Consider the following 25,442-nt stretch of genomic DNA (forward strand, 5'->3'; position numbering starts at 1 on the left):
CGCTACCATACTTAAGTGTAGGCACCAACACCCCTCTATGCACAGCCAACCGTGCTTTTTGCGACACCTTCTGGCTGCTCATAATAGCGTTGAGTGCCCCATTCACACGATTTCCAGCATTCACTCTCCTTTCAATGTCTTCATCATGTTTACCGTCCCTAGTGAACAAGGTTCCCAGATACACAAACTCTTTCACTTGTTCAACTCTTTCTTGACCAATCAAAACTTCACAGTTTGTCATACTTTCTCCCTTTTCAAATACCATTACTTTCGTCTTGCTCACATTTATTTTCATTCCTTTCCTTTCAAAAGATCTATGCATTCTAGTTACCATCTCCTGCCATTCTTCACCCGATGACGCCAGCGATACCAGGTCATCAGCGTAAAGAAGACATTTGACGAGTAAACCACTCATTCTCAGCCCACATTCATCATTTCTCAAATCATGCATACTACTGTCCATGAATAGATTAAACAGCCACGGTGACGCTACACATCCTTGCCTAACACCCTTTTCGATGCTAAACCACTCAGTGTACGATCCGTTTACTCTCACACAAGCACTGGAATCCTCATAGAGCGACCGCTCAATCCATACACCGACAGTACCGACCAAATTACGTACATATGGAAAATAATAATTAAAATCATTAATTAGTCATTTTATTTACTTTCATTGATGCCGCGTTCGGTGAGCGTCAGGATGACGGGTGGACCTGAGCGAATTTCAACGAAATATTTATAAACATATTGTACCACTAATAGAAACCAGTGTACCTCTCCCTAAAACAAGATATTTAACAAAAACCCGCCAATTCTGCCGTCCGGATGGCGGGTGGACCTATTTAATTAGCTTTATTTCACTCAAAATGTATGTGGTTATACTGTTCCTCTAGTATACCTTCAATAGAAACCAGTGTACTTCTCCCTAAAGCGAGATATTTAAAAATAAGGTCCAAGGTGGACTTATTATTGGGCGTAACTTATTTTGGGAAGAGACGCAGCTATTTTTATTAAACGTACACTGAGGAACACTCGAGATACAATGTTTATTGTGACATTGTGAATTGCTCCAGCCCAAACCTTAACCCCCTGGATTATGCCATATGGCAGGTTATTGAGGAGAAAGCCTGTACTAAACCCCACACAAATCTTGACTCCCTCAAGCGGGCCATAGTTAAGACAGTGACGGAATTAGACATGATAATCGTGCGTGCCGCGCTATTGATGATGCCTCGTCATTTGAGGGCCTGTGTCAAGGCCAGAGGAGGCCATTTTGAATGATATTGTCATATGTAATTCCTGTTTTGTGTACTTCATTTTAATATATAGTTTATTCAACTTTCGTTCGTATATTTTATGTAGATAAAGATTATTGCAGTACCACAATTTAGTAACTAACTAGGTACAAATAGCCATGTCAGATGAACCTCTGTTTAGTCCATACAATACATATGACCATTGGATGACCATTGGCCGAGGTTATCGATAGAGGGGTAAGCTCTTAAAAGCCACTTCAGTTGTTAAATCGATCAAGGATTTAGCCATCCGTCACGGACTGTCAATTCGGTCGAACTGAACTCGCCAATCGAGTAGTTTGTAAGCGCCGCCCACCTCAGGGTAGTTTACGTTGGGCTATAATTGGGCGGACAGAATGGTTCAATATTTTATTTCCGTTCACTGGGTATAACTTTTAGTATATATTACTATAATTACATGCATCGTTGCGTGAATTAATATTATTATAACTAACTATCCAAACATGTAAGAGAAAAATATATTTTTAGAAGGTACCTAATTATTTTCCGATTTTAATATTTACTTCTAGTCACTCACTGTGTATCACTACACATAAATAAAAACACTTCAATGAATTCAAAAATTTTACGTAACATCTATATCAATCATCAGTTTAAATGATCCATTACAGTCCACACATCGAAAAATATTAGCTGACCCACCTTGAACTGTAGATAATTTGGGGTCTGCTAGAAATGCCATACTATCTATGAAACTGTCACTCCTGTTCGTTTGGATTTCTCCCATGTCCTTAACTAACACTATACTGTACCAACACAATATTGCATTAGCGTTGCCATCATTTAGAATAGGAACATTGACCACACCTGACACCATTGTATTAGTAAATGTTGCTAAAATCATAGGAGCTGACAGTTCAGTAAAATCCATAGTTGTCAAGTCAAGACAATAGTTCTGTGATACTTGGAACTTGTTGACATGCATTGCAATTTTATAATTACTAACATTTTCGTCATAAACTCTGTTCTGTCTATCCAGCCAGGGGCTGTCCACCAACTGCCCCATCAGCTTCACTGTGGCCGGTATGAACAGACCTGCAGGGTGCAGATTATTTTCTTTAAGGTGATAAGCTAATTCTTGTCGGCTTAAATCTATGTCACCACAAAGTTCAAAAGAATTGCAAAATATTGCATGATACTTTTCTTCGGCAAAAGAATCAATAGTCAATTCACTTTCCAGTAAGAATTTTATTTTAGATTGTGGTATCTTGTTCGCCTTAAATACTTTCTTGAAAAACCTTTTATCACTTACAGATTTGGCAGAACAAACCAAGGATCTTGCACCACGCTGCAACATTAACAAGCCAAACAGAGGAAAGGGGCACAAGTCTACAATATCAATCTGTGAAATATCTAATAACTGTGCAAAATAAACACAGGCCATAGCAATACAATCGTTTATTTTCTTAGTGTACTCTATATCATTCAAAAATCTGAGTGTTTCTGGTGAAACTCTTGTAACATGATCCAGGTTATCAGACAGTAAAGTCATTCTGCCTTCATTTATTAAGAACTGGGTTTCAAGGATTTCATTTTGTTCAAGATGATGAGAAACAAAATCCAAAAAGACTGCTTGTTGCCAAGCATTTGCTCTATTCTCTGATTTTGGATCTGTAGTAATCATAATGTTCTTAGTCAAGTGCAAGTTAAACCAGCCAACAATGATGTTGATTTCACCAGTCTGTGTAGCAGTCAGAGGCACCAATACAGGCTCTCGTTGCTGGAGCACTTGCTGTATATCATCAGGATTATTAAAATCTATTTTTAACACCAAACATGCTTCTGTCATATATGTAACATCTTTAAATACAGACATATCTGTGCAATCATAAGTATCACCAAATGTCAAAGTATGAACTGCCATTTTTGGGATTTTCAACAAACATTTGGCTGAATGCCGCAATTGGTATTTCATATAAAGATGGTCACACTTGGCACCCATTACAAAGAATTCTGCACTGTGAGGAATGACTTTTCCAGAATCGGTAATGAGATTGTCCCAGGCATGAGATAAGGATTGTAGCACATGTTCCCCAAGCAATCCAGAGTCAAACACCTCTGTTACTAACAAAGACCTTCTCCCTCCAATTTCCTCCGAGTCCATATCTGTAGACATTTTATTGATTATTACCACTTCCTGGGCTTGATTTTCATTCATAATAACTTTAGCAAGATTTGCCATAACATCCGATCCTTCACAGGCAGTTATTGCTAAAGGAGAACATTCATTGGCGTAGAGGGCTAGCAGCCCAGATCCAGTACCGATATCAAGTACACTGTCCTGAGCGGGTATAACTGTCTCCCAGATGGCTGCATGATATGCCTCATTCCGAATTTTATCATTTAGCATTCTAAAGTGCCATCTTTCAACCATTAGGTTTTTAACAGAATTAAGGTTTCTTTCAGCATCAACAAATCCAGCATCAATCTTTAAAGCATTCTGAAAATGAGACCATGCCACAGTGTAATATTCAAATTTATACAAGAATTTGCCAATGTCGTTAAGGAGATGAATATTTTCAGGAAAAATATTCAAGGCAATGCCAAAATTTGCAAATACTTCGTCAAGTTTACCAAAGCTGGCTAATGTTTCATTTACCCTTTTAAGTACAATCCGAAATTCTGACTCGAACATGGTTTTGATACTGGGATATCTATTAAATGTCAGAGCGTAAAGTTTCAAGGCCTTGTCATAACGACCATAAGATGATAGTTCCCTGGACATGATAATGTAGGATCTTGCAATATCTCCCATGTTCGCTATTTTCTTCTCACTTAATCCAACAAAAATAAACAAGACTGACAGCAGTACTGTTGAATGACAGTCATTTCGTCAGTCATAAATAGTCATAATCATAACTCCATGGAGATATAAACTTATAAGTCTGTGCATAACTCTAATTTTCACACGAGTAAATAATATCGCAGTGTTATTATTAAGATGTAAACTGTAATAAAAATAGACGCGCAAATTGAGGTTATAACGGTGAATACATAATTACATAATAGCACACCAAGCAGTCCAAGCACAGCAAATAGGTTTTTTTTTTTGCTATCGCCACGGAGGCATTTGCCAGCATCACGTCAATATAGTATAGATTTTTTTTTAATAAAACGGGATTGGGAATTTATTACGAAAGTGTTGATCAGATTAAGGAGCCCGGAATAGTCACAATTTTAAATTTTTAATTTTGATAAAATTTTAAAGGATTCGAAATTTATTAAAAAAAAAATATTATTAAATTAGGAGTTAAAACTGAGGGCATATGCGACGGAAGAGGGATTTTTTGAAAAATGAGACGAGTACAAATGTGAATGATTAAGACGGGGGCAATTCAGGAAAATATGGTTCAGGGTAATCAGGGTTCCATCATCCAGGCCACACTCAAGGATGTGTCCCGATAATGCAAAGGGCCCTCCTCACTCGTGCGCGAATCAAGGTGCGAAGACGCGAACGCGAATGTGGAGCTGGAGGAACCTCGCGTCGATTTCGCAGATTGTTCACGCCTTCGCGCCTTATTCCCCGTTTTTTGTCACAATGTAAGGGGTACACCTAGTGGATGTTGCCCTTGCCCGTGTCATGGGACGCACGCAGAGGCAGCACCCGCTAGGGTGTAAGGACTATTAGAGGGTTGATGGAATCTAAAATGAACTGGGCTATTGGGTGAAAGCGATGGACTAAATACTGGGCTATGGGATAAAAAACCGGACGCCTGCCTAATAAAACGGTATTCAATTTTATTTCCGGCAGACGGTGACTCTCCCCCACAAGATTGGCCCCCACAAAAAGCGACATCTAGGATGGCTCAAGGGCAACACCGGTGTGAGCGGCTCAGGGGTGTCGAGAGGTTTACGCCGCTTTCTACCCAGTGGCTGCGAGCAGCCACTGTGCCAACTCGCGTCTTATGCAATTTTTCACTTCCACCCCTGGAGCTTATAGCTCTAACGACTCCACTCTGGCCGGCCGGCTAAGGCAAGCCAGAGGCAGAGAATCCTGTCCCACCCACCCTCCTTGCGGCTAACAGAACTCCCCAGGAGCACTCGGGTACGTGAGGTCGCTACTCCCCAACAGCTTGCCACAAGCTGCCCTGCGTTGACTGATTGCACTGGTAAAACCAGCGGGCGATGGGGTCGTCACATTCCTACGCCTACTATATTATATTATTATTAAGTGACCAGTGACTGCCTTTTTTATGACAAGATTGGTGTCGCGGTCGAAAAGGCCACGTTACCACCGAAGACGAAAAGGAGCAAAACATAATGCTATTTACAGATTGTATTTTTGAGTAGCTAGTAATAAATAGTAGTCAACTCCTGCAGAGCCTGTTCCTTTCCCAGTGAGGGCGGCGGGAGTAATACCCCACAGGTCTGCGAAGGTTAGGCTTGTAGCGAATAATAGGGGAAGTATCCCTACTACTCGCCACAAACCTGCCTTTGTCAATTTCTGCCTCTCGTTGTTGATTTATAGTTGTCCGATCATTGGGATCTAATAGGACATGCCTCGGACGACGCACAAGTGTATTTCGAGGCATGACTTATCAGATCGATGACGTGATTGGATGATTTATCAAAGTAGCGTCTACTCAACACTTTAAAGTGTTGAGCTACAGTTGTTAGTCTCAAGTCCTTGTGCAAATTATTATTTCTCACATACCACGGCGCCCCACCCAGCTTCCGCAAGAATTTGTTTTGGAGTACCTGTAGGCTCTTTGCGACGGGGAGTGGCCTGGGCGAAGGCGACCGAGGCATATGAAAAAACTGTACGGATATACACTTTGTAATAGATGTGCAGCTTATTACGAATCGGCAACTTGCTCTTGTTCGAAGCGGACACAGTACCACAACGGCTCTCGCGAAAGTCACAGATGATATATTATTAGCATCGGATGAAGGAAAAAGTAGTATTTTAGTATTGTTAGATTTCTCAAGAGCCTTTGATTGCATCAATAAAGATCTTTTGTTGGCTAAAATGTCTTATTATGGGATTTCGTTTTCGGCACGAAAATGGTTTTATTCGTACCTGTCAAATAGAGAACAGTATGTCCTAACCGAAAATGAAGAGGGCCAAGAAGTACGATCCTCGGTAAAACCTGTAAACAAAGGAACGCCGCAAGGGTCCATTCTAAGTCCAATTCTTTTTACACTTTTTACAGCTGATCTCAGTAATAGACTAAAGCATTGTTCTATTCATTTATATGCAGATGATACGCAAGTTTACCTATCGTTTGATCCACAAGAGACCGGCCAGGCAGTGGAACAAATTAACGAAGATTTAGATATTATATCTCAGTGGGCAGTTAATAACAACTTAGTTCTTAACCCAACAAAATCCAAATTTTTAGTCTTAGGAACTAAAAATCAGTGTGATCGTGTAGCAAGCCATAAACCTAATATAATGATCAACGGACAGGTGGTTGAAAAAGTACACTCAGCGAAAAATTTGGGCCTTGTAGTTGACGAGGAATTGCGTTACATCGAGCACATCAATGTAAAAATCAGAAATGCGTTCTACAGACTGAAAATTTTGTATGGCGTAAGGAACCATTTAACTGAGCCAGTCAGGTTAATGCTGGTGGAATCACTTGTCCTGTCACAGTTCAATTACTGTGATGCAGTCTACGGGCCAAGAATATTTGCCAAAACTGCCCAAGCTATACAAAGAGTACAGAACGCGTGCATGCGATTCTGCTACTCGGTGCCAAAAAGAGCCCACATCTCACCATATCTTAATAAGAACTGTATACTTAAAATGGCGGGCCGAAGAGTATTGCACTTATCCTGTCATACAAAAAACTGTAACAACCAAGAAACCCGACTACCTTTATGAAAAAATTAACTGGTTAAAGGATGAGCATCATGTGAATACACGCAGTAAAATACAAAATAAAATATCCTTACCGCACCACAAAACTGTTGGGTATAGAGGGAGCTTTAAATTCTCAGCAGCCAAAATCTGGAACGATCTGCCACCACCTCTTAGAAATAATGTGTCCCAAAATACTTTTAAAACTAAACTGAAATCAATATATATATAAACTATAAACAGAAGAATACTTAAGCACCTCTGAAACACTTAATGAACAGTACCTTTTTTTTCATGTCTTGCCCTAGCTAATAGTCTTTTTTTTTTCTTTTCATGCCTTACCCTTGCTAAGTCAACTTAGATTTAGTTGTTAATAAATTTTAAAATACTATATATTTTAATATTTACTTATAATTAGGGGTGAACTGAAAACCAGCGCTGTGACAGCCAGTCTGCAAATGCTTGCTAACACAGCAAATGCTGAGTCCATCCCTTTTGTCACACTATTGTTTGCATAATTTGGATAGACTTAAGAAATTATGTTAATTTTATTGTTGCTGCTCTTCTATTCAACGTGTCTACTTGTTTGTTTTTCTTTTAACGTCTTTGTATTCTTGTATGTTTGTGACAATAAATAATTATTATTCTTATTCTTATTTAGAAGGCAATGAAGTCTGCATACATAATAAGCTGCACGATCGCGTATACTGTCCTAATATGTCGGTGGAAGTTTAACCGTTTATCTAGAACAACCCCGAGGTATCTGGCCTCATCTCACCATGGAATGGGACGATCGAAGAGTGTAATGTTAGGAATGGATGATATTATGTTATGATGTATATGATATTTAGTTTGCGGCAAGGCACTGATTCAAACTGGGAACTGTCAAATTGATTTTTGGTTCATCAAGTTCGCACCCAATATAACCAAGTAGCCGCCATAAAAGGTTATGACAGTTTAACAAATTAACCGACTCGTGAGCGAATCGCGGCGCGAAGTGATTGCGAGTGTGGAGTCTTGCAAGTTCCTTTGACGCGGGGCAATTACCGACAAAAAACGGGGAATAAGGCGCGAAGGCCTGAACAATCTGCGAAATCGACGCGAGGGCCCTCCACACTCGCGTTCGCGGCTTCGCGCACGAGTGTGGGATCCACTTGGGAGGTTTGCAAGTATTTTTTGTTTGATTTCTTGTAACCAATAATAATACATTTCGATGCTAGTGCGGAAACAATGTCATTACTTCACAAGTACCGAGATATCTGGCAAGACTTGGGACGAGTGAAGAATGACATTTCCGCACTTGTACCGAACGACGTTTTTTAATACAGTTGCGAAAAAATAAGAAAACAACAAATACTTTTTTTATGCATGTTCTATAAGACAGAAACAATTGTAAATATAAAATATTATACTATTATTACCTAAGTATCGTTATTTACGATTATTTGTGTATCGTATATTTATATTGTATTAAAAAAAATTGAATGTTGCCTTTGGAAACATAAAACATTCTTGCAGTAAGAAAAAACGCCTCTGCATTGACAGGCGTTTCAGCAGCTATTCCGTTCCATTCAGACAACTTATTAAGAGTTTTTCAACATTCAATATTAAAAAATAAACGTGTTATGATGATAAAGAGGTAAGTAATAAAATATGAAATATGCATATATTTATTATTCTTACATTAGCAGTAGGCTTTTATGTTGATTACGACTTTTAAAGTAAACTAACATTAACACTCATCAATAAGTAGTCATGAATTGGAACAGGTGGAAAAGTAAAAAGCACTAGTTCGCGAAATCCAACTTTCCGCCCGCTAAAGAGCTACGTAAAGTAGCACTTTTTGAGCAACTGTATTAAAATAAAATATTTTTGTTATCGACCAAGTAGACCTATCCTAGAATATTTGTAGGATGACAGTACACGTACGGATGCATATACAGTTGTCCACGCACACATATATACTTAGTTTCAGAATAAAATCAGAGATGGTGCTTTCAAATGAGTTTCCACAAAATGTTTCAAGAGGGCTCTCTTTATCTATATACTTACTTTACTCTTTGGATACATCTCAATCCCAAAAGCAAGAACCAGGCTGACGCAACTAGGAACAAAATAAGTTTTGTATGGAACTTGTTTCGCAAATATTTGCCAACGAAGAAAAATAAAACGTCAGTGCTATTTATTATGTCAAGTTTACATCAAGTCAACTGTCAGCCTAATTGTTTTGTTTGTTATGATGTTATGAAGGCTTCAATGTTTCGGGTATTTCGTGCAATTTCTTTATTATTTAGTGAAAATATCGAAAATAGTGAACCGTGATCAGAGTAAAGAGCGACTTTGTTATAATGCCACCGAGAAAATGGTTTACTAAGTGTGAAATATGTGGCAAGCGAGCCACTCGAGAAAATCACGAACAAAGGGATTTTTTGGCGAAATTTCCCTTGGATAAAGACCGGTACGTATTGCTTTAGATACTTTTGACCTTATTTTGGTGCAGCAGGCTTTAAACACATCGAAAATTTCATATTTTATATTTTTTTTAGTTGTGAACTAGGGATGTACTAAAACTATCGATAATTGTATGTTTATTTGTATATCAGTGTAAGTAATTAAATAAAATATGTGAAATTTCCTGAGAACTTGCATCCAATATGACAAAATTATTTCGTCGAAGATTTTCAGTGGAAAATTATCTATCATCTATGCATTAATGGTCATTATTTAACATATTTTTTTTAATCTAGTAATTATTTAATATATTAATCTGAAATGTAAGTAAATTAATCTCTCTTTTAAAATATTATACGACATTACTACACAAATTGATTTAATCCCATAGGAAGCTCAATAAGATGTGTTGTGGGTACTTAGGCAACGATATATACGTATAAATACATAGAAAACACACATGACTCAGGAACAAATACGCATCACACAAATAAATGCCCGTACCAGGATTTGAACCTGGTACCATCGGCTTCATAGGCAGGGTTACTGCCCAGTAGGCCAGACCGGTTCTCATGATTAACAGACATATAAATACATAACAAGTTAGAGCATTGATAAAGGGTTGTTGATAACTGGATGCCGAAAAACATGATTTATAGATGCATATTAGCGCTAAATAATCAGTTGATCATCTCATTAGCAAATACTTGGAATATAAACTGTAGATAAAGTCATGTTTGTCCAAGGCTGTATGTTTTCAGATGCAGGCAGTGGGTCAAATTTGTTGGGAACGAAGACCTGACGATACATCTTCCCATAGAAAAGTAACATTTATTGAAACATGTATGTGCAGAACATTTTGAAAATAAAGCTTTAAATAAAAAAAAAACACGACTTAAAAACTGCATTAAAATAATTCGGGTCCACATTAAGCCCGACCAGATATTAGTCCACTCAAAGAACTATCCTCTATATAACATACAACTTAGATGTGGACTCGATGCTAACCTGATTTCGAGTACAGGAGCCTATGTTTCAACCCTCCCCATTTTATCGATATCGATAAGAATCGCAAGCGTGTAGCGTACTACACTATTTAAATCGGTTATGTTGGTATTATGGTTCCTTGACAGTTCTTTGTCGTAGATTTTGGTAATGATTTGCGAAACAAACTGAGTCCACTCGCTAGTATGGAAGTCCCGTCTCTTAAAACGTAGTGATTATATGCTCTTTGGCAAGAACTGTCATTTGAGTCATTTCGCTTTATAACAAACCTTTTTCTATAATCTTAATCATTTATTTAGCTACCATGTAGCTACCTACTGCTTTTCTTTACTTCATTTTAAGCTACAGTATATAACTATGTATATGGTAAGTGGGGCAAATTTACATGGCCAGTGGTTTGATGCGATTCCTGTGTTAGATGCATTTCAACATGTATCCATAAAAGACCGTGATGATGATATTGATAGAACAGAATTTAAATTAATTCATATCTGCTGGTCCTATAATTTGTTTCAAGACAAAAATAAAGTTTACTTAGCTGGATCATTTAATGGAAATAATAAAAAGTTAATTATGCTAACTTTACCTATAAAAGTTGTGAACAACAAATTTTTGTTCTGTGGAAATGACTACAGTTTATTTTTGTTTGAGAAAGAGTTACATATAATGTGGGTGATCAATTTAGAAGATACAGATAATGTCACGAAAATAAATATGAAGACAGAAATTCCAAGTACCATTAAACGGTTGAAAGAAGATGATGCTATTGTTAAAGTTTGTAGTTCAAACTTTAATTTAATAAGTTTAACAGCAGGAGGAACTGTTTATACTGGACTACTGCCGGGACCCATAGATGTCTTCAACTGCATAGGCAAAGTTTGTGATGTTCAATGTGGATATGAGCACTATCTTCTGCTTACCGATAAAGGCAGAGTATATTCATGGGGAAATGGAAGGTGAAATACTTCTTTGGTATATTTAGTATTTTAGATCATTTAAGCACATATGGTCACAAGTCACAAACAGATAAAAATAAACATGCAAGGGTTGCACATAGTCTGGTCTGCCTTCAAAGATGTACAAATTTATTTTGATGTATGTGAAAGTGGCCTGTTCCTAAAACAATGGTTTCTCTTTCTGTCTTTGCACTACATATTGTCTGCATATTTGTAGTACCCCTTTTTTAAATGCAGTTTTTTTTAGGAGGCTACAGCTTGGTCATGGAGATCTTAACAGTATTGACTCTCCCAAAGAAGTAGAAGCTCTCAGTGGTATTAACATAACAAAGATAAGTGCTGGAGGTTGGCACTCCTTAGCCTTAAGTGAATCAGGAGATCTATATGCTTGGGGATGGAATGAAACTGGACAGTTAGGAATAAAAGAGACAGAGCCAGCTGACAATGACCATCTAAAAGTTCACCAAAGTGGCCTCAACAGCTACAGTCAGCCCACATTAGTTGACATCTTTGATGAAAATGGTGATATATATGACAAAAATGTAAAATACATATCATGTGGCAATCTACACTCTGCAATAATATTAGAAGACAATACTGTGTGGACAGCAGGCTGTAATAAATATGGACAATTAGGATTTGACAAGGAAATCACAAAACATGAACATTTTTTCCAAAAGGCATATCAGGGTTTAGAAAATTGCTTGATAAAATGTGGGCCTTGGGTTACTGTTATTTACTAATTGTATGTATTTGTATTCATAAGTTATTAAGATGTATCTAATTATACAATATCAAGGTATTATGTCTTTAATTCCATGGTGTCTCATTATTTTGATTTACGGTCCCCAGCCAGCAAGCTCGCCCAAATTTCACCTTCCCATACAAATTGTTCTCATTTTAAAACTATGTGTTGGATTGTAATGACATGAAATGTATCTAGTTATGTGATTAGTTTATACATATAGCTCCAGTTCATAAAACAAACGAAATAGAGCAAAAACAAGTTTTGTATGTAAATTCGTCTTGTAGAAATCTAGCTAGTTGTGTTAAAATGAGAGTGTAACAAGATCTGCACCCCGAAATCTTTTACGAAAAGGTACACATAATATCAGTGACATGTCAAACGCTTCATAATATACCATCAGACACAGGACATCCACCATCTTGTTTTTCAAAATAGTCATTTCAAATTCTGCAGTCTCTGCACCCAAGAAAAGCGAGGAAATGAGTATCATGTCATGACGACGTTTTAAAGAAAGAGCTTGGCCGCCATCTTGAATTCTTAAAAAAATAATATTAATAAAGTAAAAACCGTCTTCCAAACGGATAAAATAAAATATCCCATTTTATATGCACTAGCAACTGAAACGTTTGAAGTCGGTGTCAAGCTGAATAGTTACAATACTGGTTAATTGGCTTTCTGTATTAATCTTGTAAGTTTAAAGCTGTTAGTTCTGGTTGGTTGGTTGGTCTTAATATAAATAAATATAATGGTTCATTCTTTCTTATTAAACTACACCAGGGTTGGCATTAGATTTGTCGGCTTGGTACCGACCCAGACGTTTCAGTTAGTATTTGATCCTTTTTGAAGTCGGTTTTACTTTTTTTATTTAGATAAATGTCTTTTTCCATTTTTAGTGCTAAGTTTTTCTTATGCATGATGCATTAGTCTGTAAGACTTGTTCCTGTCTGGTCTAACTGTCATGTCACTAAAACTTTCGGCGCTTTACGTATCAAGTTTCAAGGTCTGGATCTAAAGCAATCTTAAGAATCCTATTTTTTTCACATTTTCCTGCATATTTTTTTTCACTACGAAAAACGATAAATAGGTTTTGTAATGTACAATTTGAGCACGTTCCTCCGAAACTACTGGACCAAATTAGTTGAAATTTAGGACACGTATGTAAATCTGTGATCCGAAAACGGACATGTAACTAACATAGATGAATTCTAAACATAGGGAGGGGCCACTTTCGTGTTATATATCAAATAAAATGGCTTATTGTGAGAATTTCAAATATAAGTTTTTAAAAAATTTCAAATAATTAGTTTCGAAGTTATTCAAGAAGAGACCATCCCCCCCCCCCCTTTTATTTACGAAACTGCTGGGTTAACATTTTGAAATAAATACACGAAATAGTTCTTTATCTATATAAACATTATAAAGATTACAGGAAAACCTATTAGAAATCTGTCAGTCAAGGGTAAGTCGGACTTAAGAAAAAAAAAATTAAGTGACGAGTTCCACTAATTGCCGCTGCGAAGGTGTTACAGACTCTGGTGAAATTTTGTGAACAGGTTTGATAGTTAGATAGAACTTCTATGTTGTTTCGTTTTTTGGAAATTGTTAAATATAGCGATGATGGGCTCAAAAGCTTAAGGCGCCTTTAACGTCTATGGCACTTAAGATCATTGTGAGTTCGCGGAGATGACTTAACGAACGAAGTAAGTATCTTTTTATATTTTACCCGACTACAGCAAAGCAAAAGCAGTATGTATGTGGATATATACATATGTATGTGTGTTCATCTGCTTCCAGAAAACTTCTAAGATAATCGAGCTGATGTAATGATGGAGACAGGAGGTGGTCATTAGACCTCTGATAAAACAACGCAACTTCTCTCGATGGATATTTATAGTAGCTTGTGGAAATAAAAGCACAGTCAGCGATAAAAGCTTATATCAAATTTCATTATTGACAAAAAAATATTTTCATGTAGACAAGTACTTGTAATAACAATAAATAAGCCTTTATGAACGTCGAATAAAGCTACGCTGGCTCTAATCCTCTCTCTCTCTCTCTCTCTCGCTCCTATCTCTGTCTATTTTTAGACAGAGAGACTACCTATTTCTACCTACCTAATAATGAATAATACCTAATAATAATTATTATTAATTACATTTAGTACCATGTACTAATTATTATTTGACAAATATGGTGTTATTCGAAACGTCTTTATTGTAGCAAAATAACACGTCATTGAACAAATTTTGCCCATATAACTGTAAACAAAAACCATAATAGAGTCTGGCTATTGAAATATTACACACATTTTTGGCGGGAAATTAAAAAAATCTTGGGTTGGTCACACTTTGTGTAGTAGGAATTATAGTTTTGATACTAGAAAATATTTTTGATTAACTGTGCACACGTAAGGTACCTAAGGAAATGAGTTAAATATACGTTGAGGTGCACTATGTAAAGTACAAAGACATACATATATCTATAGACATGTTTCGCCAAGATATTTTTATATATTTATATCAAATTAGTACTGACCAGTCACTCCACAGATTTCTTCTAAATATTAGTTTTCAGTAACTCGTTACGTTCCAATGTTTTGATTTTATTGATATTTTCCAGAACTTCTAGTTTATCCGTTTCTTTACACACTTGTTCTGTTCATGAGATTCAGGTATTGAGAAATTCACGTTCTTAATCAAAGTTATAGGCAAAAGTATCAAAATATTAATAGAGCACCAACCTACTAAATTGTTTAGGACTTGTAAACATTGCAGTTTTTCGTTATACAACGCTTCACGTCGACTTCGCACATTGTCGTAATTATTTACGAGGTTAAATAATAGTTTGCGGACCTCACTCGGTATAGTCATTATTAATATTATTTAAAATAAACTGAAATAAATCCCTTATAAACCGCGAACAATTTAAATGAATTACATAAATTGACAACAGACTTTTAGCTTTTTTTAAAATCATAGACAATTGGTGATACAACAATGAAATATCTGTCAACAATATTTGGTTAGCCAGACTCTACTTCTTTTGCTTTACCAAAATCGGATTACGCGCGTAGGTATTGTAGTGTTATCTATGCTTAGATATAGTGACAGCTGTGAGTTTAGTGAGTACTACAAGTGTGGTATAGGAACCCAACTACGACGATTGCGGATTCAAAATCTACTTTCCCTGCGAAATCCTTGTTTTAGTGGATCAATCAGGTGCTTGGTGCTTGCAAGCAATCCCAAAGCAAGAGCTAACAATACCATGGTATGTTATTTAAAAAAGTGCTTACACGGTATCATAAATAATTTTTAAGAAAAAAAAACCGACTTCAATGAGGGAGATCGGTGAAAGAACGATTATTGTTGATTTTAGATTTCATACAAGGAAATTAAAAAGACAGCGTCGTACGCCTAATTATGTAGAAAAGGAGGTAACGTGTTTTTTTTGCCACTGCACCCACCTTGACACATTTCAGATTTGCCCTATGGTTGACTGGTAAGATACCCGCAATAGGGTATTCGACTGTATATTTAACTTAAATTATTTCACACCATGCATGAAATAAAGCACCAGATAATTATTAAAAAAACTAAATAGGATAGAAATATAAAAATGTGCCTTGAAAACCTGCTAACTGCTTGCCAAAGAGAACAACTTGCCAAACGTGAACTATGCATCATTGAAGAGTTCCGTTCTGTTCATCATCAGCAGTTCCACTTCATCAAATGTCACTTCTACAAATGTAAATACTTGATTTGTTAATGAAAATACTAAGATCACTATTGTAATGACCCAACCTCCTTTCTACTCTTTGGTATTTTAGAACATTTAAATAAGAATATCACTTATGTCATTAATTTTTTATTGTAAAGAAAAGTATATATAATACATGCATATATTTATTACAAATTGAGTTTATTTTAACTATATATATGCCTCTAACATTTGAGGAGTTCCCTCAAGTCCTCGTGGACCCCATTGTCAGAACTCGAACTTGACAAAAATTTGTCTTGAAAATCTTTGCTTAACAAACACAGCGAAGAGGACAAATCGCCAAACGTGTACTATGCGTCGTTGAAGCGTTCCATTCTGATTATCATCAGCAGTTCCACTTCATCAAATGTTACTTTTTTAAGATGTAAATGCATGATTTGTTAAAAAAAAAAATCACTATATGTATGCCTTTCATATTTGAAGAGTTCACTCGATTCCTCATGGACCCCATCGTCAGAACTCGAACTTGACAAAAATTTGTCTTGAAAATCTAATTTGCTTAACAAACACATTGAAGAGGACAAATCGCCAAACGTGTACTATGCGTTGTTGAAGGGTTCCATTCTGATCATCATCAGCAATTTTTAAATGTAAATGCTTGATTTGTTACAGAAAATTCAAAAATCACTATATGTTTGCCTTTCATATTTGAAGAGTTCCCTCGATTCCTCATGGATCCCATCATCAGAACTGAGTTTTGACTAAAACGGGACCAATCTGTATATATATAAATTCAAACAAAAAAATAATTTTAAAAATCGGTTCAGAAATGACGGAGTTATGGAGTAACAAACATAAAAAAAAACATACAACCGAATTGATAACCTCCTCTTTTGAAATCTTGAAGTCGGTTAAAAATAGATTCCAATTAGAATAAGATTAATAAAATAAGTAGGAATAAATAAGTAAAAAACCTGTAAATAGTTGGAAAAGTTTAATAAAATCGCCTAAGAGGGCGGGGCCGGAGAGGTGCGCGGTGCGGGGGACGGGGACGAGGCGCTTAAATATAGGCCTAATTAAAGGCGCGCGCGTCGCCGTACCGAGCCAGTCGACTCGCCCGCTCAAACACGCGACGGGACATCCCAAGTACTAGGCAGAAGACAGGGCGGAGATCTTTGCTGAGTACTTGGGAATCCAGTTCCGGCCCAACCTAACTCGAGACCACGACCACCAACACGAAGTCGAACAACACCTGGAGAGGTACTTCGAGCGACCGCTGGAGACAGAAGAAGATCCGGTCTTCTTCTCACCCGGCCAAGTGCAGCGAGTCCTCCGGCGCTGCAAGCCAAGGAAAGCCCCGGGCCCCGACTCGATCCCGAACGCAGCGCTAAGTCACCTTCACCTGCCACTACGCTCCATAGTGGCCGTGACTCGCCTGTTCAAGGTCATGCGCTCGGGACACTACCCGACAGCCTGGAAACTTGGTCGGGTGATTATGCTACCCAAACCAGGCAAGGACAGAGGAAGACCGGAGAGCTACAGGCCGATTACCTTGCTCAGCACCCTCTCCAAGGTGTTCGAGCAGCTTCTGTTGGGACGGCTCCAGCCCTACGTCGAGCCAAGGCCGGAACAGTTAGGGTTTCGCGACGGGCACTCCACGACGCTGCAGTTAACTAGAGTGCTCCACTTTATGGCGGCGGCACTAAACAAGAAGGAGCACACCGCAGCCGTCTGCTTAGACATGGAAAAGGCCTTCGACAGGGTGTGGCACGAGGGGCTAGTGTACAAACTGTCGAAGACCCAAGCACCCCGACGCATCGTCCAGGTCGTGGCCTCATTCCTGACCGAGCGCCGCTTCGCAGTCGCAGTCGAGGATGCAGTCTCCCGGGAGCGCCTGATCCACGCGGGCGTACCACAGGGAAGCGTCCTATCTCCAGCCTGCTACGCTCTATACACCGACGACATCCCAGTCGTAGGAGACGTCAAGCTGGGCCTCTACGCGGACGAAGCAGCCCTCTTCGCCCCGTTCATGAACCCTACGCACGCCGCAAAGAAACTCCAGAGGTCCTTTGACGCCCTCCCCGACTGGCTCTCCAGGTGGAGGATGTCGGTGAACGTCGGCAAGACCCAGGCGCTGCTCACCGGCTTTACCAATAAGCCTCCCCGCCTCTTCGCCTACTCAGACAAGCTGTACCTTGGATGCCGCAGGTCAAGTACCTTGGAGTGACTCTTGACCGGCGGCTAACAATGAAGCCGCACGTCGATGAAGTGGTTCGGCGCGTGCAAACAGCACGCACCCTGCTCCGTCCAGTGCTCTGCAGCAGCCTCCCCTGCCGCACGAAGCTGGATATACAAGACTTACACACGGTCCTGCCTGACGTACGCAGCTCTTGCCTGGTACGCCATAACGGCTGAGACGAATAAAAAGAGACTGCTTGCGCAGGAGAATGCGTCTCTCCGCACTATAGTCAACGCCCCCCGCTTCGTGCGCAATATAGACATCCAGCGCGGGCTGAAATGGCAGAGCCTGGACGCCTTCATTAGCCAACTATCGAGCAAAATGTTCGAGCGCGCTGACCATTCGCGACACCTTCACCTACAGGGCATCGCGCCACTCCACGCACGCCCCCCGGACAACCGTCGACAGCGCCAGCTCCCCAGGACGACTCACTCCCCCCACAAAAGGGGTGTGGAAGAAATACGAGTACCGACGAGCCATTACCGATCGAGCAGCCACGTGAGCAACATCTCTCCGAACAAGAAGACCTCTCCGACCTCGACCCTCCTGCCTCTTCAAGTGGCCTGGGAGTTTCTTTTCTACATCCTGCCACCTATGCCAACCTACCTACAGTCCACACCCCTACGTCGTCGCAGAACCCTTTCTTCAACCGCATGAAAATAGTTATTTGGTCCTCGTCGAAGCCGGATCTCTGAAGCAAGAAAACAGAAAGATGGTAGTAACAAGAAGCAACCACGGCAAAGAAGAGGAGGAACATTCCTCGGACAGCACCTCGAAGATCCCGAATTCGGAAGAAACACGCACCACCGACCAGACTGGCACTACATCCGGTACGGGCACCACGTGCGGTACGGGCACTACGTCCGGTACGAGCACTACGTCGGGCACGGGCATGACGACAGGCACAAGCAACACGACGGGCACGGACGCCACGTCGGGTACGGGGACAACAAGGAAAACGCGCGCCACACCAGAGGCCGTGACCGACACCAACAACGTCGGAGCCCCCGCAGACACGTCCGGAATCAAAGCCACGCCACAGTCATCGAGCGCAACGCCACCGAACTAATGCCGCCCCCTACCAACAAGAAGACAACGAGACCCGCTCGGTCACACCGATCCAAGGCCTCCAGCAAGAGACTCCTCGCCGAGTTAGAGGCCAAGGGGAGGTTAGCCGAGCTAGAGCTGAAGCGTATACAAGTCAAACGGAGCTAGCAAGAATCCGACAAGAACGAATAGACGTCGCGTCATCGAAAGAAGAGTCCGAAGAGGAAGATCTCGCCCCACAACGTATTGCCGATTGGTTCAATCGCCGACCAGAAAGAGTAACAGCGATAGAAGAGCACGTCCACGAAGAAACGCGCGAGCCCGCCGCGCGCGCCCTAAACATGTGCGTAAGCCATTCAAGCCAGCAAGTCCTACAAGAAATACATACCGGACCTGCCGACATTCAGCGGTCTGTGCAACAAGTGAGTTGCAAGACGTCGAACTCGACACACAACTCTGTTTCATGTTCCCTTCCACTCCACTAACTATGGTTCTAACGCCGTCTTATCACGGATCCCACATTTGTATAACACCGAATTAATGCTGCTCTGCCGATCCTTTTGTAGGGACTAAGTATAAATTTAAAAAAGACATATATTCCGTTTTGCTCAGAGATAACGAAAATTAATATAAAATCAGTTTTGTATTATTTTTGCCACTTGTTCTAATTCGTTCGTAAAATAAGAAAATAAGTACAAATCTTATAATAATATTATCTAAGTAGGTATATCATAACTTCTTCAAGCTATGGGTTGGATGGGTACTAGGGAAATGCAATGCAATTTGTTAGAGGTTTTTTTTTTTTTTTTTTTAAGGAGTTTCTGTCTAAATATTGAATTTTTTTTTTCTTACTACCAAATTCTACCATTAATAAAAATTCAGTTCAAATACTATGTTCAGGTATTTATTTGGGCATATTTTGTGTAATTCCTGTTGATGACTGACTTGTAACTAATGCAAATTTTATGGTCTTTTGCCAAAAGTAAATTAAACTCGATTATTCATTAAGTACATATTTTACGACCGGTATTTATTTTTAAGGTTTCGAGCATTTGTGTGTATATTGTACATTTTCGTCGTTTTAAATTTTTTTGTTATTTTACTTTGTTACATATTGCAATTTAATGGATGACTGTCATTGGCCTTCTTTTATGTAAGCATTTATATGTTTAGTTATATCTACGGCTGTTGTTATCCTGAATACCAATAAAATAAAAATAAAAAATAAATAAAGTGGCTATAATTCAAAGCCGCGTACAACGAGTCCGCGCCCAACTTCTCTGTGAGTGAAAACGTCGCCCGTATAAGAAGAAGTCTCAAGGGTGTCGCCCTGGAGGCCGTCAGCGCCCTCCTCATCAGCCAGCCACATCCAGATGACCTTATCAAAGCACTAGAAAGAAGATACGGAAGGCCCGACGCACTACTCGTCAACGAGCTAGAGAAGATGAAAGGACTGCCGCGCCTTACAGACAGCCCACGCGATCTGTGCATATTTGATTTGCCAGCCCGATCGCCAACACTGTCCTGTCACGACTATCGAGATATTGAAGAAACCACAGTACCTCTACAACCCGTAGCTACTACGGTCGATGGTCGATAAACTAACGCCAATACTCCGCAACAAGTGGTACGACTACGCGGCTACAAGAGAGGACACCCCCGAGCTCAAGAAAATTGCCGACTTTCTGAACAACGAAGCCGACAAATGCACGCCTTACGCTCCGACTGAAAGCATGATGGAGAATGGAGAATGATGAAGAAAGAAAGAAATAAGGACCGCAAGAAAGAAGCCCGAGCGCGCCTACGCCGCCACCGTCGACACTAAGAAGCCAAAAGAAGAGAAACCGGCGTGCCCATTATGCGAACACGCTACCCACCAGCTGCCATCTTGCCCGCAATTCAACAAGATCGACACGAATGACCACTGTTAGGTAGCGAAGAAACACAACATTTGCTACCGATGCCTCGTTAGCAAACACCGTCACTTCGCGTGCCGAGCTAAGCCCTGCGGCCAGTAAGGATGCCCCATGAGACATCATCGCCTGCTACATCACGAGAAGACGCCAACCGAGCCACCACCGCCCAAATCAGAAGAAGTTGTGGCCTCAGCAGTGAATCAGGTCGCGAGCACCGCGACAAGAGCGAGCCGCGCATACTTGAAATTAGTGCCGGTAAAGGGCCCTCCACACTCGTGCGCGAATCGAGGCGCGAAGCCGCAAACGCGAGTGTGGAGGGCCCTCGCGTCGATTTCGCAGATTGTTCACGCCTTCGCGCCTTATTCCCCGTTTTTTGTTGGTATTTGGCCCACGTCAAAGGAGACGCGAAGCGCGAACTTGCAAGACTCCATACTCGCGATCGCTTCGCGCCGCGATTCGCTCACGAGTCGGTAAATCTGAACTGTCAGAAACTTCTATGGCGGCTACTTGGTTATATTGGGTGCTGCGAACTTGATCAACCAAAAAGCAATTTGACAGTTCCCAGTTTGAATCAGTGTCTTGCCGCAAACTAAATCCGATCAGCTGACGCTTCCGCGCCATCTTGACGCGAACCAAACTGCGAAACCGCTGTGAAGTTGTGCGAGTGTGGAGCCTACGTCAACGTCGCGGTATGTTCGCTCCGCGAAGTCGCGCCGCGATTCACGCGCATGGTCTGGAGGGGGCTTAACGCTACGCGACGCATTCGACGCGACTCTATATACACTCGCAGACGCCTTCGGCCTCGACGGACCTACCGAGCCGATGTGGGTACAAAGCGTGGGCGGGAAAGAGATGGAGCATACGCGGAGCAGGATGGTCGAGGTCCATATAAGAAACAAGCACGGCGGGCACGAACAAAGAATAACGAACGCGCACACCGTCGGCAGCCTCGGCTTCACCACGCAGTCTATAAGCAAGATCGAGATAGAAGGCTGCGCGCACTTGAGGGGAATCAAACACAAGTTGACGTACCACGACGCAACCCCGCAAATATTAATTGGCCAAGACAACTGGGAGCTGATCGTGTCACGAGAAATAAGAAAAGGACGGCGCAATCAACTCGTCACATCAAGGACCCTAGTAGGATGGGTGCTACACGGCTGCCGCACCACACAAGCGAAGCCGATCGCGTACTGCTGCGCACACCTCACTCGAGCCGAACCTACCGAGAACATAGAAGAAGCAATGAAAAAATACTTCGCCCTCAAGTCGCTATCAATCGAGCCAAGAAATTCGAACAGCGACCCAGAATAGCAAGCCCTCCGTATTGTTATTAGAGAGAAATCCGTGGATTATATGGAAATAGTTTAATAAGTAAAGTACATGTTTACACAATGAGATCACAAAGAGAAGTAAGAATGACACTTATAAAACATATGAATATACAAAATACAAATATCAAAAACCATGAGAGTGTTCTTATTACAAATAGTAACATAAAGGTTTAACACTCCGAATATTAGAATTTATTTTATTTAATCGTATGGCTAGATATTTGTCAAGGTCGCTTACAGTATTAGTGAAACTTTAACTAATTGGGTACTATAATTTTACATCTGGCTCCTTCACCCATCGGGCTGCGTTTTCATCAGGGAGGAGCAAGTCCAGAGTATCTCCAGGGTACTTTCTCTCTCGAATATTAGAAGAGAAGAGCCGTCGCCTCCCCGACGGCAGGGGGCTTACCGCGAAAACCGAAATTCGCAAATTGCGGGGATCTTTCTCTTTTACTCTTACTAAGACGTAATTAGAGTGACAGAGAAAAATGCCCGCAATTGACGAACTTCCATTTTCCCGGTAGGAGCCCAGGTTCGAGACAGGGGGCCTACCGCGAAAACTGAAATTCGCAATTTGCGGGGATCTTTCTCTTTTACTCTCACTAACACGTAATTAGAGTGACAGAAAAATGCCCGCAATTGACGAATATCGATTTTCCCGGTAGCCGCCCTGGGCTACTGTGGCGCGATACCCAACAATCGCACTGACGCGCTCAAAGATGATATAGAATGGTGCAATGGGTTTCATAATTTAAAAATTCAGTTTGATCTTCGTTTGTTTCTTTGTATCTATATCTCTGAGTGAGGAAACTAGTAATTATACTATAGTGGTTATTGGATCCACACCTGTAAACGGACCCGACGTCGTCCCCGATGCAAGGGTCGATTCCGTTTCACGAAATATCAGCACATCGTTAACAGTATTTAAAATGTACAAAATGTAAATGTATAAAATATTTTTGGCAATTCGGGACAAAGTTTTTTTTTTACATTTAAAATATTGTTAACGATGTTCTGATATTTCGTGAAGCGGAAAACGACCCTTGCAAGAGTCATCGGACCATCGTGTGGATCAAAGAGCATATAATCACTACGTGTGGATTAGGAGTAATAAGTCTATAACCTTGTAAAAAAAATACCTAAATGAAACCAAGCTTTTGAGTAAATTTTAAAGAGTAAAGATATACTACTGGCCACTTAGTCGATATAAAACGACAGACAATTTGAAAAACTTTGGCTGTAATGGCTCCTCTACATGATGGCCCAGCGTAGGCCAGTCCTAGGGACGCATTTATGCGTTAGAGGGAGCAAGTGATATTGCTATCTCATTTCACCGCATAGCTGCGTCCCTTGGACTGGCCTACGCTGGGCCATCGTGTAGAGGAGCCCTAAGAATTAATCTTCCATACAAATTGCCAGAGTCATATATTCTAAATCGATATTACTTAAAAATATAATATTACTCCTTTTCAGTGAATAAAAATGATGAAAATAAATAATAAAATGAATAAACCGAGGAACAACAAAAATATTACATGCATTTTATAAATTTTTGGAGTAAATTTTGTCTACTGATTTTTATTTCAAATCTCCTGGTTTTTAGGACATGTATCTATATATCTGGTTTTGTCAGATTGGACTTGGCAACACTGACGGCAAGACGAGATAGCGAATGGCGTACACCGGCAAGCGAGGTAAGCAAATTTCGTGCAAAATTAAAGTCTATTCTGTTATAAAGCCATAATTGTCAATGATACATGTTTATAGAAATGTGGTGAATAGAGATTGTAATGCATTTTTCATATGATTCTCTACAGATTCTTTGTTTAAATGACATGAAGTTATTGGAGAACAAATCAATATGGCTCTCAAGCTGGGAAAATGTAGACTTTGTCTCAAACTTGGCGACTTCTATTCCATCTTTACGGTGGATAATAGTGTGCAGTTGGCGGATATGGTGATGGAGTGTGCTCGGATCAAAGTAAGTAAAGTTTTGCTTCCAAGTATTTACTAAAATTTTACACGAGTTTTTCAATTTGCAAAGATACATGATTGACTGCCACTGAACTGCATTACTGGAGTTATGAGGGATAAATAATTTCACAATATGAATCTTACAATTTGGACTGAGTCATGCATTATTTTGTATGTTTTTTAACCAATCAAATATAGATATCTCAAGAGTGATAATAATGCAACAAGTTTTTTATCTTTAAATGATCTTTAACAGTATTTATGTAAAGAACATGAACATGAGAGTATTATGAGCTAAGCCTAAGATGGGCAGACAGATGGACATGGCAAAAATATTAGTCCCTAGTTGACTACAGAAACCCTAACCACTCACATGATTGATATTTTATATTAGCTACTGCTACCAAAAGCATGTGAGTGGAATGAAACTTGTTCATCTAAGCCAGGGGTCTCCAAATGTTTTTTACCTATAAGTATCTCAGAAACTTTCGCATGGGCCACCATCGGTTTTCGCACCTTGGGGTCTAGTTGCTGCTGTTAGGAACAGTTCCACTCTCAATGAATGCTGAAGCCTGGGATCCGTTTGGAAATCTCTTGCGGGCCGGACCGTGGGTTGTCATGTTGGGTGTCTGTGGGCTGAATTGGAATGCCCTGCGGGCCGGGAATTGGAGATCCCTGACCTAAGCGTAAGAGGATACTTTTTTGGGGTGTGTGCTGCTGCTTAATGTATATAATACTTAATATAAATGCTTAATATAATTATAAAAACTATCATAATTTTTTTATAATGCCATTCGATATATTATAAGTTTCTTATGTTATATTGTGACTTCATCTAAACTGTCATTGATATAATGCCTATTATAATATAATTTTTAAGTAGTATATAGACATATTTATAATTACTTTTGTTATATTATATTTTTGTATAAT

General features: G+C 39.9%; 3 protein-coding genes across 5 annotated transcripts in view; 2 read left to right on the forward strand and 1 right to left on the reverse strand.

Annotated features, from left to right (window-relative positions):
- Positions 1–1,870: 1,870 nt before the first annotated feature.
- LOC133527667 (protein arginine N-methyltransferase 9-like) lies at positions 1,871–7,348 on the reverse strand. The gene has a single exon (XM_061864777.1). The coding sequence runs from the start codon at positions 4,072–4,074 to the stop codon at positions 1,885–1,887; it is 2,190 nt and encodes a 729-aa protein (XP_061720761.1). The 5' UTR covers positions 4,075–7,348; the 3' UTR covers positions 1,871–1,884.
- A 3,227-nt stretch (positions 7,349–10,575) lies between these two features.
- LOC133527761 (RCC1 domain-containing protein 1) lies at positions 10,576–12,336 on the forward strand. The gene is made up of 2 exons (XM_061864926.1): positions 10,576–11,534; positions 11,782–12,336. The coding sequence occupies exons 1-2, from the start codon at positions 10,936–10,938 to the stop codon at positions 12,275–12,277; spliced, it is 1,095 nt and encodes a 364-aa protein (XP_061720910.1). The 5' UTR covers positions 10,576–10,935; the 3' UTR covers positions 12,278–12,336.
- Positions 12,337–24,147: 11,811 nt separating this feature from the next.
- LOC133527595 (zinc finger protein 62 homolog) overlaps positions 24,148–25,442 on the forward strand; it is a 46,037-nt gene continuing 44,742 nt past the window's right edge. The window contains exons 1-2 of one of the 3 annotated variants that reach the window (XM_061864673.1): positions 24,148–24,229; positions 24,353–24,516. In XM_061864673.1, the coding sequence (XP_061720657.1) occupies positions 24,397–24,516 (120 nt within the window). In that variant the 5' untranslated portion in view covers positions 24,148–24,229; positions 24,353–24,396. Of the gene's footprint in view, positions 24,230–24,253; positions 24,517–25,442 lie in introns of those variants that run through there. The other 2 variants (XM_061864681.1, XM_061864689.1) reach the window with 2 other exon arrangements.

The sequence above is a fragment of the Cydia pomonella genome, chromosome 1 (assembly GCF_033807575.1).
Source record: "Cydia pomonella isolate Wapato2018A chromosome 1, ilCydPomo1, whole genome shotgun sequence".
Classification (NCBI taxonomy): domain Eukaryota; kingdom Metazoa; phylum Arthropoda; class Insecta; order Lepidoptera; family Tortricidae; genus Cydia; species Cydia pomonella.

Excerpts from the sequence above, each read along its gene's own strand:
- LOC133527761 (XM_061864926.1), top strand. The coding sequence starts at position 10,936 with ATGTATATGGTAAGTGGGGCAAATTTACATGGCCAGTGGTTTGATGCG. Across the intron at positions 11,535-11,781 it reads TATTCATGGGGAAATGGAAG|GAGGCTACAGCTTGGTCATG; the intron begins GTGAAATACTTC and ends AGTTTTTTTTAG.
- LOC133527667 (XM_061864777.1), bottom strand. The coding sequence starts at position 4,074 with ATGGGAGATATTGCAAGATCCTACATTATCATGTCCAGGGAACTATCA.